The 19,709-nt window shown below is 43.9% G+C and overlaps 1 protein-coding gene across 6 annotated transcripts; it reads right to left on the bottom strand.

Moving 5' to 3' along the window:
• Positions 1-6: 6 nt before the first annotated feature.
• LMAN2L (lectin, mannose binding 2 like) lies at positions 7-18,977 on the bottom strand. 6 transcript variants are annotated; one of them, XR_003682265.1, is made up of 7 exons: positions 18,791-18,977; positions 17,564-17,682; positions 14,414-14,531; positions 13,523-13,605; positions 10,602-11,558; positions 3,209-6,914; positions 1,039-1,071 (listed from the first exon to the last, which is right to left on the bottom strand). XR_003682265.1 is itself a non-coding variant. In XM_028496689.1 (5 exons), exons 1-5 carry the CDS (start codon positions 18,975-18,977, stop codon positions 1,024-1,026), a joined length of 555 nt encoding a protein of 184 aa, XP_028352490.1. In that variant the 3' UTR covers positions 7-1,023. The 6 variants fall into 6 exon arrangements, 3 of the variants coding, with proteins under 3 accessions (XP_028352490.1, XP_028352491.1, XP_028352489.1); XR_003682264.1 differs by having other exon boundaries at positions 7-3,303; XR_003682263.1 differs by having other exon boundaries at positions 7-6,914.
• Positions 18,978-19,709: the final 732 nt, after the last annotated feature.

The following is a 19,709-nucleotide window of genomic DNA, read 5'->3' on the forward strand; positions in this document are numbered from 1 at the left end:
GCATCAGGAATTCTGCACATAAAGCTGAGCTCCTCACAGCAGACCAGACAACCACTCTGTCTCATCACTAGCAGCCTCTGAGAACCCACACTGAGATGGTCGCTCGAGGGACATGGCCCAGAAGTAAGTGACTGACCTCTCTACCTGCCTTCAGGAATCCTCCTTGCACCCATTTGGGGTGGGTCTGAAATGGCCCCTCTGACACTCTGGAGTCTGACTGGAATCCTCCCAAAGATCGCCATTTGGCACTTATAGTCTACCCAAGACTGTTGTTTTTCTTCGTGTCTCTGTGTGTGTGTGTGTGTGTGTGTGTGTGTGTGTGTGTGTGTGTGTGTAATTGCCATGTAAATTTCTTGAAGAGAAAAATCATTTATTATGCCTCTGTGCATGTGTCCACCTTAGCTCCATCCCTTCCCCCCGCAGGGCAAGTATTTTGCACACAGATGTATTCCGAAAATACCTGTTCAATCAGGGAAATCTTTCCATTCAGGATAGCACCTTTCAAATTCTAAAATTCTATAAGCATATGATGCTAAGTGGGTCAGGACTCAGAAAGGGCAGCGCCAGAACCAGGCTGCAAGGTGGTGTTCTCCAACCACACGTGACTGTTCTTAGGCAAGAGACCATCCAGCCCATTTAAGCTTCACAACACATAACTTCTCCCACTAATATTCAGGGCGAGGTTCTCCCACTGAGAGTTTCCCCATATGCCACCCATTTTCTCACCTACTTCAGAGGCCCTCTCTCTCCAATAGACTCGTGGAGCAAATTCTTCCCTAGAAATGATGAGCTAACCACAAGCCCAGTGCTAAGGCAGTGCAGAGAGGCAGGGGGATGAAAGGACAGGAAAATGAGACATGCCACTTCTTTGGTGAGTCCCTCATTGTCCTAAACAATCAACATGCAAGGTGAAGATGCAGTCGAAATCAGAGACTGGTGACTCCTGAGACAACAGCCACACGGATTCTAAACAGTAGCAAATGTTGGATGGACACATAGGGAGTACGGGATGGCCATGGTGCGTCAAGAACTAAGTACCTGGACTCCGGGAGAATATCGCCTCTTCTGGGCCTGACAGGGTCCAGCAGGTTATTATAAAAACAAGAGAGGGCACAGAAGACAGGAGATCAAGTCAGAAAGAAACAGCCAGGGAAGAGCTATGACCCAGCTGTGGTGGATGAGCAAACCAATCTAAATCCCCAAACAGAATTTTAGGGTCCGTGGAAGGCATTTCGCAAGTCCTCATACCCCTCAAAATTACAGGCAAAACTATATCTACAGGTGTTTGTACATTTTCTAAGGAGAGGGTCTGCTGCCCTCATCAGATTCTCAAAGGGGTCCACTAGGAAGACCCCTCTAACCCACATGGGGTCCTGAAACTCTCCGAAACTTTATAAAACACACAGCATCACACTCTCCAAGCAGGCCTCACTTATGTCTCTGACAGTCCAAAAGTCAGGCCATGAGTTGGTCTGTACCCAGACTACAGTATTTCTTTAGCAAGGGGAGAGACAGGAGTGATAAATAGGGCTAAATTCTTCCAAATTCAAGATGTCCTTTACTGCCCAGGATCTCAGGATACAGCTCTTGCCCAGAAGACAAAAATCCCACCACTTGAGAGGCTATCAAATTAACTCTAATCCAAAGGGATCATTTACCCTGTAATTGAGCCTTATGGACAAATATTTCCAAACAGTTATTCTAACCGACAACATGTGGGCAAGAAAAAACTCTGTGGGAACGCTGCAGCAGGACAGACTTAGAAAAATCACAAGGTTCAAGCATGTTTAGCTTTGCTCCAGAAAACTGCTACAGTTCTAAGCTACTAGCAACAAGAGATACCCGTACAAGCTCAGCTCGGCCCTGCCCTACAGGAAGTGTGGGCAAAGGTGTAGAACCCAAAGCGTTCCTGCCCTCTAATACTTAGTGAGCACCTATTACGAGCCAGGCACAGTCCCAGATGCTGGGAGCTCAATGGTAAACAAGATAGGCAGACATCTGCTCTCATGGAGCTGACATTAAAGTGGAGGGGACAAACCATAAGTAAGCAAATAAAATCATTTGAGACTGATAAATGCTATGAAGAAAATAAAATAGGTAACACAATAGAGACTGATGAGGAAACCTCTCTCTGAGGAGACAACATCTGAGCTGAGACCCAAGTAGTTAGAGGGAATCCACCAAAAAATCTGAGGGCACAGGAAGCATGAGGTTGGCATATTCAAGGACCAGAAGATGACAGGGGTGTCTTCAACCCAGCTAGTGAAGAAGGGGCTGGTGTGGGTTGAGGAGGGAGCCAGCCCCTTACAGGCCACAGCAAGGGTCTGGGGTAAGCCTCAGAGCAGCTGCTCTTCTCTTGTGCCACTGGTGGCATATGTGCAGGATTACAGAAAGGTATGAAATCAATCAGTGGATGCTTAAACTGCTGGAAAACTACTCTTCTACGACTATCATTCAGGGCAAGGGAATCATGAGTATGTTATCAGCAGTTTCCAAAGATGGGCTTCTGACAAGAAAGCCCATAACTTCAGTAAACAGTTAGGGAAAGAAGGGATTGAAAATGCCCTCGTGAGCTCTGAGGATCCGAAGGCTTGCTTCATGTATCAACCCCAGCACCTGTGATCGGAAGTTGAAGTTGTAACTTGCAAGGGCGTGCCTAGGACAGCGATCCTTAACCTAAGGGGACCTTACTCTTCCCAAGGCTGGTGAAACAGCCAATCATCCAGTATCAGCCAGAGGCAAGCTGGGCCTCAGGATGACCTGGGGGAGCTTTTCAACTGCACATACACGTGGGTCCCGCAGTCAAAGAGCCTCACTCAGTAGGTCTAGCAGGGGGCAAGGGACTATGTATTTTTTAAGAGGCACCACAGACGACTGGGATGTGCAGCCAAAGTTAAGAAATACTGCCCTAGACAGTCTCACAGCTTTGGAGCTGGAATCTGTCTACTTCAGCAACTCCTAACTTGGCCTTCCACTTTACACCTCACATTAACGATGTCTTTAAATGCCATCTTAACTTCTATGCCCAGTCAGGAGTTCTTGAAGGGTTCCTTGGGTACCCACTCATTTGACACAGCAGCTAATTTTCTTTCCTTGGAGAGCAGCCTATATATAGCCAGAACCAAAGGCATAAGAATCACCCTGACTCCGGCAAAGGTGGTAGTTTTCACTCCTAATTTAAGAGTCATCAAAAATTAGGAACTCCTACCTACTGTCCAAATGGTTGATGTCGGAAAGGTGGGGAGATGTCTTCAACTTTTTGTATTACGAGGCCCTCCACACGGTATTGCATCTTCAGCGTAACTTGATTGAAAAGAGACTCATGAACTTGTGGCTGTGTGGACCCTATGCTAAAATTCCACAGGTGCAAAGCACACAGGCTGTGAAACCACTAGGTGTAAAAAAGAGCACACAGCCCTCTGTAATCAGGGAGACCTGGGCTCTAAATGCAGTTACACCACTCACACCTGTGTAATCTCTCTGAGATTCTATTTCCTCACTGTAAGCAGGGAGAATAACACACAGCTCACAGGGTTAATTACGAAGATGAAACGAAATATGTGAAGCATTTAGTACAGTGTCTGGTATTCAGAAGGGAGTCAATAAATGTTCATTCAACCAATGACTTTAGTCATTGGTTAATTCATTCATTAATTTATTAATGAATTTTTAGATATATTGTTCACAGGTGTTCATATATAAGCCAAACATATGTCTTTTAGAGCAGTAATTCCCAGACCATTGGCTGTCATGGACCACTAAAATCTCTAAACATATTTTTGGGATTAACAGGTTTGCCTTTTCTTGCTTTTTTTTTTTTTGCCTACTAAATATATTAAAATGTAATAATGAATGACAGGACAACCATCTATAATAAACATCATTTTTAAAAACATTTTAAACCAAAAAAAGAAAGAACTATATAATTTTATAATAAATAAATAATTAATAAAACATTTCACATTTATGAAAAGTCACTTCACTGTTCCTATTCTTAAACCAGTGAAACTCTGTAACCAACCAATATGAGTCTATGAACCAGCATCTAGGAGCCACTCTCTTAAAGCAGGTTTACCAACCTAAACCCCAGTGCGGTTGAGGAAGCTGGCCGAGTTTGCTCCCTGGAACCTAGATGTGAAAAAAAGGAGGGTGGGAGGGGAGAGGGAGAGCACAGAGCCACACCAGCTACTGCCAAGATGTCGGTAAAACGTCCCTGGGAATGTCACTTAGTGGTGTGAATACGAACAGCTAGCGTTTTTGGAGAGCTTACTCTGTGCCCGCCACTGTACTCAGTAATGTACACATATGCGTTCATTTAATTCTCACAACCCTAAGAGGTAGTACTGGGATCTGCATTTCACAGTTAAGAAAACTTGTTTAAGATAATGCAGGAATTAAGGAGTGAAACCAGGGTTTGAAACCAGGTAGTCTGGCTTCGGAGCCCTGGCTCAATCACTATGCCATACTGCTCTCAAGATCAATCAGTATGGAACAATGGTTGGTATATACTTAGATACAACCAAAACCAGCAAACAAACAAACAAAAAACCTAGGTCTCTAATATACCCTGAAACACAAAGAAATACTGGAAAATGGCTCCAAATTAAAGGAAAGGAGAGATGTGACAACTGAATGCAACACAGGATCTGGGGTTTTCTTTTGCTATAAAAGACACAGTGGGGACAACTGGTGAAATTGATAAGGTCAATAGATTAAATAATAATATCGTTATCAATGTTAAGTTCCTGATTTTTATCACTGTGTTTAGGGAAAACACGTGAAGAATTTAGGATTAAGTAAACATGATGAAGGCAATTTACTCTTAAGTAGTTCAGAAAAAATGTACACATATGCATGAGGTCACTCACACACACACACACACACACACACACACACACACACGCATGAGCACAGGCACAGACAGACACATATACACGTAAAAGGACAGGGCTTCCCTGGTGGCACAGTGGTTGAGAGTCCGCCTGCCGATGCAGGGGACACGGGTTGTTTGTGCCCCAGTCTGGGAAGATCCCACATGCCGCAGAGCGGCTGGGCCCACGAGCCATGGCCGCTGAGCCTGCGCGTCCGGAGCCTGTGCTCCAAGAAAAGGACAAAGCCAATGTACTAAAACATTAACATTTTGGGAAATCTGGGTGAAGAGCATTCTAGAATTCTTTGTTGCATTACTGTAAGTTATCTGTAAGTCTGAAATTATATCAAAATTTTAAAAATTTTAATGATTAATCTGAATCTAGTATTTACCACACTTTCAATTTTTCTGTGTCTAAAAAATTTCAAAATTAAAAAAAGGTTTAGAAAAACAGTATGTTAAATATGATGCAATGTTTTCATTTTTAAAAAGGTGTGTATAGTTGTTGTTGTTTTAGTCTTTTCTGATTTTTCTGTAATGAGCTTTTACATAAAAATAAGAATAACAAAACAAATGCCTCTTCTACAGCACCTCCCTTCACACCTCCATGTGACCTTCCCCTTGGCTCACCAAAAGAACACACTCACTGCCACTTCCCAGACAGACACTTTTCAGACTTTCAAAACTTTCTAAGTCGCTGGTCCTACAGTAATCTTCATCCAACTAACCCTTTGTGCAGGAATCTGGATAGAGGTGACTGGTTAACTGAGCAATACCCATCCTACTTAGAATGGGTAACATCAGTGAGATTAAGCAGCATGCGAAGGCCCCTGCTCCATAAGCCCCCAAACTCCTACTAAACTAGACTAGCTGTGACTCTGTCTCCAAGTCTCAAAGCTCCTCAACTGGAGGATACGGAACAGTGCAGCCTCCAGGCCAGCTGACTGCCTGGAAGAGCTTCACATACTTGAACATTAATTATCATGAACTCTTAAACTCACAGAATGATTTTAATCCCATTTATCTTAGTTGTGATCCCCAACTAGAGCAAACCCAAACCATGTAATGTGGGGACTTCAACAGAGTACTGTAAAATCAGGAAACCTTAAACTCGAGGTATGCCCCAAACACTGAAGTTCATAACCCACCTACCCAGATTACAAGGGCCAAGATGCAGAACACGGCGTAAGAGCCAACACCTTAATCTCACTGCTAACCAACATTATGGTAGCATGTGAATACTTCTCGTTAACTCTACGGAATAGGAGATCTTGTCTATCGTTCTACTGTGGGGAACCCGTGAATCTCCTGACATTGTATGTAAAATCCTATTGCATTCAAATCTACCAGAAAGCCATACATTTCTACTTCCCTTGAAAACTAGTTCTCACCAATGAAGCTCAGCCTCACTGCCTAATCACATCTGAGAGCTTGCTGGACCTAGTTTCCAAAGGAGTGTCTCTTAGAAAACACTGCCTCACCAAGGACTGAGAAAAAAAAAAAAAAACCTAAGTCACATCCAAGTAGTATAACAACAAGAGAATTTAAGAAGTTATGGAGTTCCTTTAAAACTGTAAAAATTCTGTCCACCAACAATAAAGAGACCAAAAGGGATTAGTGCCTTCATCAACATAAAGATTTGAGGGAATGTGCTTTCCAATTGGAATGGCGTATTATTGTTAATTTTCTTCCAGTTTCAAAAGAGGAAAAAACGATCATCACATTAAAAAAATACAGGAAGCACCTCAAACTAGACTTCCAAGCTGGCCTATCTGAGAAGAGCAGTGAGCTGCTCGCACCACTTTCCAACCAGCTGTTTCTGCCTCCAGGGGTGAGGCCTGAAGGTCTCACTGGGAAGAATGAGGGCCAAGGCTGCAAAGGGCTGCACTTCTGGGCTCTCATTCCAGGAAGGCCTCTTGCCACCACACTGTGATTTCAACTGAGAGAAGACATTCCTACTCCAAGACTGCTACTGAGTTCTCTGCAACTCTTCACCAACATCTGTGTTCTCCTGAGAAACGGATGACCATCAGCTGATGACGTCCTGGTGCCAAGAAAAGATGATCAGGTTGTGTTTTAATCAACATTGTAAAAAGTTAGCAATGCCAAGATGTAACTCACATACCACACAATTCACCTATTTAAAATCTATAATTCGGGGGCTTCCCTGGTGGCGCAGTGGTTGACAGTCTGCCTGCCAATGCAGGGGACACGGGTTCGAGCCCTGGTCTGGGAGGATCCCACATGCGGCGGAGCAGCTAGGCCCGTGAGCCACAACTACTGAGCCTGCGCGTCTGGAGCCTGTGCTCTGCAACAAGAGAGGCCCGCGCACCGTGATTAAGAGTGTCCCCCGCTTGCTGCAACTAGAGAAACCCCTCGCACAGAAACAAAGACCCAACACAGCCAAAAATAAATAAATAAAAATTTTAAAAAAATCTATAATTCAATGGGTTTTTTAGTATGTTCACAGGTAAGACGGGAGGACCCCACACGCGGCGGAGCAGCTAGGCCCGCGAGCCACAACTACTGAGCCTGCGCGTCTGGAGCCTGTGCTCTGCAACAAGAGAGGCCCGCGCACCGTGATTAAGAGTGTCCCCCGCTTGCTGCAACTAGAGAAAGCCCTCGCACAGAAACAAAGACCCAACACAGCCAAAAATAAATAAATAAAAATTTTAAAAAAATCTATAATTCAATGGGTTTTTTAGTATGTTCACAGGTAAGATTATGATAACCGCAATGAATTGTAGAACACTTTCATCACCCCCAAAAGAAACCCTGTGCACTCTCCCCACCCCAGCCCCCAACCCTGGCAACCACTCATCTACTTTGTCTCTATAGATTTGCTATTCTGAACATTTTTTATATATGGGATTATACAATATGTGGTCTTTTGTGACTCGCTTCTTTTGCTTAGCATCTTTCCAAAGGTCATCCATATTGAAGCATGTATCAATGCTTCATTTCCTTTTAATGTTGAATGATATCCCATTGTATAGATATATTTTGTTTATCCATTCATCAGCTGATGGAGATTTGAGTTGGATCCATTTTTGGCTATTATGGATAATGCTGCTATGAACATTCATGTAACTTTTTGTGTAGACATGTTTTTATTTCTCTTGGGTGTATATACCTAGGAGTGGAACTGCTGGATCATATAAACTCTACATTTAACCATTTGAAGAACTATGGAATAGTTTTCCAAAACAACTGTACCATTTTCCACCCCCACCAGCAGTGTATGAAGGTTCCAATTACTCCACATCTTTACCAAACTTGTTATCATCTGTTTTTTTATTTTAGCCAGACAAGTGGATATAAAGTGGCATCTCATTGTGGTCTTTTTTTTCTCACTGTGGTTTTGATTTGTATGCCCCTAATAGCTAATGAAGTTGAGCATCTTTTCATGTGTTTATTGGCCATTTATATCTCTTCTTTGGGAAGTATCTATTCAGATCCTTTGGCCATTTTTCACTTGGGCAGTCTTTTTAATTACTGAGTTGTACCTAGAATATATAAGGAACTATTACAAGTCCCTTATCGGATATACAATTCACATTTATTTTCTATTCCATGGGTTGTCTTTTCACTTTCTTGATAGTGTCCTTCAAAGTATAAAACTTTTTAATTTTGGTGATTCACATTTAGTTTTTGATCCACTTTGGGTTAACATTTGTGTATGGTGTGAGGTAGGGAAACACTTCATTATGCTGCCTATGGATATCCAGTTGTCTCAGCACCATCTGGTGAAAAGATGATTCTTTCCTTATTGAATTGACTTGGCACCTTTATCAAAAATCACTTGTTCATAATTGTGAGGATTTATGTGTGGATTTTCAATTCTATTCCATTGAGCTATACGTCTATCCTTATGCCACTACCACACTGTCTTTATTACTGTAGCTTTATAGTAAGTTTTAAATACAGGAAATGTGAGTCCTCCAACTTTGCTCCTCTTTAATCAAGAGGAGGCTATTCTGGTTCTCTTGAATTTCAATACTGATTGTAGAATCAGCTTGTCAATTTCTGCAAAGAAGCCAGCTAGGCTTTTGAAAGATAGGGGTTCCCTCAAATCTGTAGATCAATGTGGGGAGTATCACCATCTTAATGATACAAAATTTTCCAATCCATGACATGGGATGTCTTTCTGTTGACTTAGCTCTTTTTCAGTTTCTTTCAACAATACTTTATAGTTTTCAGAGTATAAGTTTTTCAGTTAAATTTATTTCTAAGTACTTTATTCTTTTTGATGATAGTTAATGGAATTGTTTTCTTACTTTCATTTTCTGATTGTTCAATGCAAGCATATAACACACAATAGATTTTTGTACGTTGATCTTATATCCTATAACCTTGCTGAATTCATTAGTTCTAATAGCTTTTTGTGGATTCATTAGGATTTTCTATAGATAAGATCACATCATCTACAAAGAGAAGTGGTTACTTCTTCCTTCCCAGTCTGGACTAGCTGCCCTGACTAGAACCTCCAGTACAATGTTGAATAGAGGAGGCAAGAGCAGATAGTCTTGCCTTATTCCTGATCTTAGGGGGAAAGGATTCAGTCTTTCAAAATTAAGTATGATGTTAGCTGTACCGTTTTTTTTTGTTTTTTTTTTGTTTGTTTTTTTTTTTGCGGTACGCGGGCCTCTCACTGTTGTGGCCTCTCCCATTGCGGAGCACAGGCTCCGGACGCGCAGGCTCAGCGGCCATGGCTCAAGGGCCCAGCCGCTCCGCGGCATATGGAATCTTCCCGGACCGGGGCACGAACCCATGTCCCCTGCATCGGCAGGCGGACTCTCAACCACTGCACCACCAGGGAAGCCCTGTAGGGTTTTCATAAATGCCCTTTAACAGGTTAAGGAAGTTCCCTTCTATTACTAATTTGTTGAGTATTTTTATTATTATAAAAAGGTATTTAGTTTTGTCAAATACTTTTTCTACATCTATTTATATGATTAGATGGTTTCTGTCCTTTATTCTATTAATATGGTCTATCATATTAATGCTCAGATATTAAACCAACTGTGAATTCCTAGCATAAATATAGTGTATTTACACATGGTGTATACTCCTTTTTATATGTTGCTAGATTTGGTTTACTAGTATTTTGTTGATGACTTTCACATCTATACTCACAAGAGATATTGGTCTGTACTTTCCATTTCTTGTGATGTCTTTATCCGGCTTTGGTATCAGGATAACACTGGCCTCAGAGAATGAATTGGTTAGCATCCGCTCCTTTGATTTTTCATATGGGTTTGAGAATTGGTATTAATTCTACCTTATGTTTGGTAGAATTTACCAGTGAGGCCATCTGGGCCTGAGCTTTTCTTTGTGAGTCACTTTTTAATTACCAATTCAATCTATCCAGATTTTCTATTTCTTCAACTATCATTTTAACAGCCATTTATGGTCTGACAATCTCACTGTGGCACAGGTGGTACCCTGTTCTTCAAATACTAAAGCTCTTGACTTACCTAAACAACAATTCTTATATTGCTCATGGGGGAACTGAGGTTATGTGATCTTGAACAACGTGTCCTGATTTCAGGGAGCCAAGCCTAAACACAACTTAAATCCTAAACTCCCTCACCCCCTTCTCAGATGCATTAATGTTGCTAGTATTTTCCCAATATTTCCTCATAAACAAATGTGGTAGACAGTGAACTGAGCAACGATGTCAAGGGCACTCTGGTGACAAGGAAACAAGAAACCAGAGAGACAATTTTACCACTGCCTTGAGCGATCTGCTGAATTGTTCCACAGCCCCTGCTGCCTGCTCCTTGTCCTCCTTGTCCAGCACATCTTCAACAAACGATGTTTCCAAATTTTCCAAAGGTACTATATTTGTCATCCTCTCCTTATGAGCTCAAAATAATAAAGCAAAATAAAGAGATTGCAGTCTCTGGAGTCAAACCCACTACCGGGGTGTCACTGACGAGTTTTTTTTAACCTTTCTGTACTTCAGTTTCTTACCCATAATGTAGGGATAACAATAATATCTACCCCAACGGGTTGTTAGGATAAATAGGTAAGACATGTAAAAGCACTTAAAACAATGCCTGGCACCTTCAAGTATGATGTCAAAGAAAACCATGCCGCTAACAAAACACATCTGACCTCACCCTCTAAGACAGGACCAGGTCGCTGGGACGTAGAGAGGAGTACACTTTCTCCACTCTCTGCACTGAGCATAAGCTCTGAGAACTGAAATTGCAGAGGAGATCACTCCGAGAATGCGTATCTCCGTTCTCAAGGAAATCATCCTGGCATAAGGAAAAAATGGACGGGAGGTGGCAGAGCACCATAATTACAAGTGCAGCCTGTGGAATCAGGTGGACCAGTGTTCAAAATCTGGTTCCACCTTATATTGGCTGTCACCTTAGACAAGACACTTCTCCAGTCTTCTGTTTATGCATTGGTAAAATGGGAAAAATAATATTGACTATAAGGAGATCTGATGAGGATCAAAATAATAACTGCAAAGTGCCTGGCACATAACAGACACTAAGAAACAGAAACTGCTTTTGTTCTTTTTTTTTTTTTGAATTTAGTTTAAATAAATAAATTTGTTTAATAAATAATAAGGAAACAATGACCTGACGTTGATCCAGGGGTTCTTCATCCTGGTTACGTATGGGACTCTCACCTGGAGATCTCTGAAAAAGTCAGGTTGCCCAGATTGCACCTAAGACAAACAGCATCAGGCTCTCTGAGCTCGGGGCCTGGACATCAATAGTTTTAAATGCTCTCCAGGTAATTCCAAGTGCAGCTGGGAGTAAGGCGGAAAAGAAGTCCCGATTTTTACCATCTGAAACTAATTTTTTTTATTAACATCTATTCTCCTTACAAAATGAGGCCCATCAGATCTGCCCTCTCAACCAGAATTACTCCTATCTGATGGAGAAATGGAAGCTAAAAGAGTTTGAACAATTTATTTCTGGGAGAAGCAGGGAGCCACGTTTAAAACTCTGGTCAAGCCCTGAAGCCCACACCTCGTATTCAGATGTATTTCTAACTACCACCACTATTTCTTCAGCGGGACTGCAAACCTTCTCATGACATTCCCCTCATTAAAATCCTTTAATGCACTTACCCCCTTAAAATACTTAGAAACCCAGACTCCCCAGCAGACACACCACCCTTCAGAACCTGCCCCACCACGTGCACGGTGAGGACGAGTCACCTACATTCAGGTTGCTCTGCTGCCGGTCTAAACAGCCAAGTCACCAACCCCCCAAGGAGACGCTGCTCAATCTCACGGGCCAGTTAATTTGCTCAAGAGGAAGGAGTGTTAGCAGCAAAGAATGCAATGTGAATGGCGGCCCTGGAACATGGCGAGACTGAGGGCCCTGTTTTTCTTTCTACCCTCATCTCTCCCTGACCCCCCTTTTCCCCTCACATCCACTTTCCCTTCTCTAACTTTATCACCTTAACACATGGCTTTTCCCTCTGCACTGGTTCCTAATTCTGCAGATTTCAACGTCAATGTCACTTCCTGGAAGAAGTCTTTCCCAACCGCTGTCCCCACCTCCACCGTCCCACCCCAGGTTAGATGCTCCTGCTGGGTCTTCCTATAGCCCCCCTGGAGCACCCCCATCAGCACCCTTACTATTACATCAGCACCCCTGCTATTAAGTGCAAGGACTGTGCTGGTCTCGCTAATTCCCAGGGCCTGGCACCTTGAAAGTGCTTGAGGTCTGATGGACGGAAGAAGAGCCCAGAAGCAACGTGGAGAAGCAAGTCTATAACTGACCCACGACAAAGGTTCCTCTCCTACCTCAGGTCTCACTTTCCACTTCCTCTAAGCAGAACTCTGTGGGGAATGTGAAAAACTGTTGAATCTGGGTGTTGCATATACAATGACCTGTTCATCCAATTTTTTTATAAGTTTGAAATTTTCCATAAGGAACTTTTGGGGAAAAAAGTAAAGTAAGTTGGGCCTCCATTCCTAATCCTGCCTTTCTTGCTAAATATTATTTAGCAAGAGGATACCCAGCAACAACGTGTTCTAATCATCTTCCCACCATCTGCTCTTAGGGCCATTAGGCAGAGAGCGAGCACAGACCTGTTGCTAGTGTAAGACAGTACTTAAGAACACTCAGGGTCAGCTAACAGAAAGAAGCTTCTGCCAACAGCCAGATACTGGGTTTCCACAAAATGCTGAGATTTCATCAATTTCTTTTTACAGCCTTTCCTAGAGGAGAGGAGACTTGCTGTGCACTCCTCTGAGAAGAGGAAGAAGAAGAGGATGCGGGCAAGGGGGAGCAGCTGCAGAAGAGAGCTCAGCAGTGAGACAGGACGTCAGGGGAGCGGAGGTACATAAATTCCGCTTGCTCCGTGCTGGCCTAGGAACACCAACCAGCCACGCAGGCTCAAGCCTAGGGGCTCCCAACGTGCACAAGAGAGCACACTGCTAACACTAAAGAAAGAGCCCCCATTTGCGAGAGCCATTCCCAAGACTGCGCACCATAAACAGCTCTATCTAGAAAAAACCCTGACAGAGACATTAACTCTTGAAGTTCAGCAGGTGAAGAAAATAGAACCGAACCCCTCACTTTCTTTCCCCTCTGTTTCCTCTTGAACAACACTCCTAAGGCAAAGGGCTGTGACGTCAGGGCAGCTGACCTAAGCTCTGACACTTGCCATTACCTCTTGCTGCTTCTCCTCATTGGGATACGTGTCTACAAATACTCCCAGCCCCACAAATTTGTCCATGTTTCCAAACACAGGCCCTAGAGAGAGAGAACAGATGAGGAACAGTGAAATAAAGCCAAGAGTTGATAAAGGAATAATACATCACTATGATAGAGGAAAAAGTGAAATTCAAAAGACTTTCCAGCCTCTCCTTAAGATGAGGAAACAGCTGTAAAAGCACCCAGTGAAGGGCACGGCCTGTAACAAGCACCCAGTAAGCACCTGCAGTTGTTTGTCATTAAAGGCGGGGAAAGAGAGAAGGCCAGCACCACCCTGTTTAGCACCCCAGTTGCTCCCTGATCCAAACTGGTTGCTAGGCGCCCCTAAAGAATTCTGCTTCACAAACACTTGGTGACGACTACACCCCTGAGAGAACTGAATTCCCAAGTTTCCACTTCTTGTTGCGGAAGAGATCAGGTCAAATCAGGCTGAGTTTTGCCATAACTTGGAGCAATGGCTCCCGCACAACAAGGAAAAATAGATAACTCTTCTCCTTTCTCCCGACTCTGGAGTTCTGAGATCGGTCACTAAGCATGACCAGAAGAAACCAGCGTGCCCAATGTCAGTGTTCGGGACAGGCAGTGCTTTCCTCCGGCCAACGGGACGGGAGGTTTCAAAGGGAAAGCAGAAGTTACCAATTAGTAAATCACCCCGGGATGAGTCAAGTTCAGCTGCTTTTAGGACTCAGACCCCACTCTAGAGACTAGACAGGCCGGTCTTTATCTACACACATCAAGGGAGAGGGAAAACCGCTGGCACTGTGGAGACACGCCCTTCTCAAAAAGAGGGCACACAAAAAAGCAGGCCTGTCACACACCCCACAAGACCAACCCAGGGTCCCGGTACCTGGCTGCATCCGATCCTTCGTGTACCAGATCGCCAAGCCGTCCCCGTGCAGGTTCTTCTTCCCTTGTCCGTGGATTTTGAAGTGCACCTGCAACTCCCAGTCTCTCAGGAAACACGGCTAAAGTGAAAAAGACCCTAGAATCAATGAGGAACATGAAACGCGAAGCCCTCAGGCCCTCATCCACAGTCTACAGACGCGGAAAACACAAACGAGGTGACGTGAGGCTAAGGGGTAAAACTGAGATCTAAGACTTGCTAAGTGTTTGTGTGGTAAAATTAAACAGATTGAGCCATTCAACTGTATATGATATTTAATATGAAAAGTGAATAAACCTCCCCATTATCTTCACCATCTCCCAAGAGAAACAGGATAGCACTCCAAAGTTGGAAAAGACAAGAGAACTTCGTGTTAGAGCACTGTGCTCCTACATCCACCCAGCAAAGGATCTCAGCCTACAGAGCAGAGGTGGCTGATTAATTAACACTCATCTGCAACTTAAGATCACCCCTCTGACAGAAAGACTCTAAAAAGCTTGGATTTCAAGAAGGGTCAAAGCCCCATTCATTACAAAAGAAAAAGATAAGCTAAGGCATTCTGCAAAGGTCTCCAGGAATAATTAGCAGATGCTATAAACAACTCTAATTGGCTAGACTTGGCCCTATGCCAAGTGGAGGGGCCCCCGCAGAGTTCCCTTGAGAAGGGGTAAGCTATGCCCCCACCAACCTCAGGCCCACGGCCAGGGAGCACAAATGCACCAAAGGAGAACACCACCATCCCCAGCACAGGGACAGCCTCTGGTGGAAAAACATTTAAGGAGGTGGTTACCAAACAGACTTGTTTTTCCTCTTTTGAATTGTGTATCAAAACCTTGGAAAAATGGAGAAGGAGGTAAGTGGATGGTTAAGTGTTCTAAATAGTTGAACACTTTCAACCACTTTCAACCGACTTTCAAACCAGAGTGGGTATTTGATTTACAGAGGCTCCTGGTTTAAAGTTCACAGTGAAGAAAGAAGGGAAGGGCGAGCAGATAGACCAGTGGGGTTCAGCCAAAGGCCCTCCACACAGATTGTTCTGGGGAATTCCCTGGCGGTCCAGTGGTTAGGACTCTGCACTTTTGCTGCCGAGGGCCCGGGGTTAAATCCCTGGTCAGGGAACTAAGATCCCACAAGCTTCGTGGCGTGGCCAAAAAAAAGATTGTTCTGGCTCTTGAGCAACATATTGCTAGATTATTTTCAGTTTTCATTTTTAATTTCTGGGAAATCTTCCAGAAGTGTTAGTATTGGGAGTACATAGTCAAAAATAAAAGGGGTGTGGACACTTCTGGGTTCACCAAACAAGGCTGAAATCTCCAATAGCTTTCCCTCCCCTGATGAGCCCAATCCCTGTGTTGTCATTCGGGGTTCTCATCTTTCTGCTATTTCATTTAGATTTCATAGCAAGCGTGAAATTCAGCAGCAGGAAGCTGCCCCATAGCCAATGGGTAGGTACGAAGCCCCTGGGAAGAGGGCAGGGCCAGAGAAGTTCACACTGAGCCAAGAGGTGTCTGCCACTTCTCCTTGGCCTTGTGTAGCGCGATGCTATACAGTTTTGCTCAGGACTGTGTCTAACAGGGGGTCTCAGACTTTGCTGCATGTTAGATTCACCTAGGGAGCTTTTAAAAACCCCAGTGTCTAAGCTGCACCCCATTCCAATTATTTCAGAATCTCTGGGGGTGGGACCCAGCCACCAACTCCAATGGACAGCCAAATTCGAGAGCTGCTCAAACAAATCCATCCTATTCAAATAACTCAGAAACAATGCCAAAGCTCATTCTGAGAGTCAAATAACAAAAACTACAGGTATAAGAGAATCTGAAAAAGAGCAAGATAACTAGATCCTACACTAGAATCACTGCTACATAAAAGGGTTACGTAGAGACGGCTAGCAAGACAGCAGCAAAGTCTTGGACACAATCATTTATAATCCATAGACCTGTATCAGTGAACCTTGTAATAGAGGTGTAACAAACAACAGCACATTTCTGTAACCATTTTAACTTTCCAAAGCTTTTTCATGTCTATTGCCTTATTTTATTCTCACAATAACCCTGGTGGGCAAGTAGGACAGATATTATGAAGCTCATTTAACAGTTGGAGAAACTGCAAACTGAGAGAGGATAAATAACTGCCAGGGCTCACACTGGGTCTGTGATACAGCTAGATTGAGAACCCAAGTCTTTCAACTGCCAGCCCTTCACCTCTTCTAACAGAACACACTGCCCTGCATTCTGTCCAAGACCGAGTTCAGCACTGCAGTCTGGGATAAGGGGCCAGCTTGTGCAAATAGTCTCCACGTAGAAACTTCTCATCCCACTGCTCCTTTAGAATTCTCTGCCACACAAAATGAACAGGGGAAATAAATCGTTTCCTTTTCTGAGATTCACTTGTCTACAACTAATGATAAAAACCATGTACAAGTAAGTTCTTAGCTTCTGCGAACCCATGAGAAAGTGTTAAAGGATGCCAAGGTCACTCCTAAAAATGGTCATAAAAGATTTAGAAAGAGCCCTGGAAACCGAAAAGAAAGCATCATCTTACACTTGTACAAAATCACAGTGCAGCCACACCAGGAATACTGCATTCACTTCTTGCCGCCATACCTCAAGGAAGACAATGTAGCTAGAAAAGGCCCAGAGAAGAAGGACAAATAAAATGACCAAGGGCTCAAAGTGGCTTTTACACGAAAATAAAATTTAAAATTCGACTCAAAGGGAAATAACAAGGGGGGGGGGGCGCGCGGTGCTACTGGGATGAAGCTTGAGATAAATTTAAAACAGCAGTCTTCTATTTCATAAAGCAAAGTAATTAAACATGAGTTAACTTATTAACCTGCAAAATAACACTATCAGGTCAATCAGGAATTAAAGACTGCTATTTTTCTATTTTCAGAAAATAGAATCAAAATTGATTATTTGCTATACTTAGGGCAACAGAGCAGCTCCCTAAATATCTGATTTCATTATGAAGGTCATGATAATCTCTGAAATGAAAATCCTTGATATCCACAGAAGACAGAATACTGGGATAGACAGGGAAACTAAGTCAGTATGCCACTGGTGAACTTTTTAGTACTTTTTGGGTCAGCAACACAGGAGGGAGAAAGATTCTTACCACCCGGTTCCACAGGGCACCCTGTTTACTTTGCATATCCGGGGTAAGGCGGATATACTGGGTCATCACCATGGCATTGCCCATCAGATTCCACAGGGAGGAACCGCTTGTGCCTACGCCTACGGAGAGGAAGTAGATCAGTTCATTCTCTTCAACACCAACCCGTTCGGAGGGCCACCATGGACCGTCCGAAAGCTGGAGTCATCACCTTCTTTTCCCCCTTCATGTCACTTGATCTCCCATCTTCTGTCACTCATAACATCTCAACTCCTTACCATCTTTAGTTTCCTTTCACAAAGACTTTCTCCGGTGAAGACCCCAGAGCACATCAGAGCTCTCACTTTATCCATGCCACAGTAGCCACAGCTCAGATCCATTCTTCCCCGTTTTGTATGTGAGTAGATTTTACCACCATTAAATAAAAAAATTTCCCCAGCTGTACCAAAAGAGCTTGACCCTTTGGGGCTATGGGGCTTAATCACATTCTTTCTTTGAACAATCCAAGCGTGAAGCTACTTTTCTCCTTACCTCAGACTATCAGCCCCTTGAGAGTGAGAACTTTGTGTCTGTATAACCCACAGTATTAGCAACAAGAAGGCACTGGATGCATCTGCTAAGTAAATAATCACCCTTAGCAGCAGTATATACCCTCTTGCACTTTGTGTTTTTGTTTGTTTGCTGTCCCCATATCCTCCAGTGGGGAAACAGACTTGTGTTAATTAAGCCATCTACACTGATTTGGTCTTCTTTGTAGCTAACCACGTAAATTTTCTGGTTGGTAAGCTGTGCCTAGCGGCCTACAAACACTAAACAGAGCAAAGCTAACCAGCCTCTTTCATCAATAGGGCTCCTGGACTGGAGAAGTACACGTGTCTTAACTGACAACAGAATTTTATCTTCTCAGTCCGGCCAAGTTCTACCCTAGCTCTGCCGCCTGCTTTATTTCTAGCACATCCACAGCTCCATCCGGAGCCCGGCTCATTGCTAGTGGCCCTCAATCACGCCCATCGGTCGCAGTTCTCTCCCCTTCCCACGTTCCTCCTGCCCAACTCTAAGCTCCCCTTCCTCCAGGCCCGGCGCTAGTGGCATCCGAGAGCCCCCGGTGCCCCCACCCACAGCCGGCAGCATCCTCGGGGCCATGAAGCCCTTCACCGCCCCCGCCTCTACGGACAAGCTCAGGTCCGGAAGCTCTCCCCATGCACGACCACCTCGCCCCCGGCGCCTCACCCTGGTAGGGCTTCGACAGCGAGTGCTCCCGTTTCAAGTACTCGAACGTTTGACCCGCCCTGACTTGCCGTGGCCCCTGCCCTGACCCCAACAAAAGGAGAAGGAGCAACATCCTGGACCCATCCCGAGCCGACAAACGCCGCCGCCACCGCTGCCACCACCCAGAGGGTTCCAGGGCCGCCGCCATCTTTCCCACTGCCTTCCCTTCATCGAAAGCCCGCCCCATCGTCCAAGCCATTGGCCCATGGAAGCACCTGCTTCACGTCCTATTGGCTCTCGTCGAGTCCCCGCCCCCGCAGGTGAGCATTTCACCGATTGGCCGGCTTGGGTACCAGTTTGCCTTGCCAACTCAGGAAAGGGGCGTGGTCGAATGCCTGGATTCCCTTATTTGCATTTGTCCTGAGGGCCACTAGGCCTGCTGGGATACGTAGTGATTTCCATTTCGTCTATGCATTCTAGAGTCAATCTAAAGAGATAAAATGTTTCTTCCAGTTCCACGCAAACGTTCTAGCCTCTCTGCCCTAGCACCCTCCTGATTGTGCGGATCTATCAAGTGATCTATAGAACTGAAGGGAGAAATAGACAACTTCACAACTCAAGTAGTTGGAAAATTATCAGGAAAATTATCAAATTTATAAAAGACTTGAAGAGCACTATCAAACAATTTGACCTGATGACATTTATAGAAATTCCAGCCAACAACAGCAGAAGACACATTTTCTTCGGGTGCAAAAGAAACATTTCCCAAGATAATGTGAACCAAAAAAACCCAAACCTGCAAAAATTTAAAAGAATTGAAAGCACGTAAAGGATGTTCTCCTATCATTACAGTATTAGACTAGAAATCAATAGCAGAAAGATTTCTGAGAAATCTCCAAATGTTTGGAAATTAAACTAACTTCTAAATTACTTGTGAGGG

The sequence above is a fragment of the Physeter macrocephalus genome, chromosome 12 (assembly GCF_002837175.3).
Source record: "Physeter macrocephalus isolate SW-GA chromosome 12, ASM283717v5, whole genome shotgun sequence".
NCBI classification, from domain to species: domain Eukaryota; kingdom Metazoa; phylum Chordata; class Mammalia; order Artiodactyla; family Physeteridae; genus Physeter; species Physeter macrocephalus.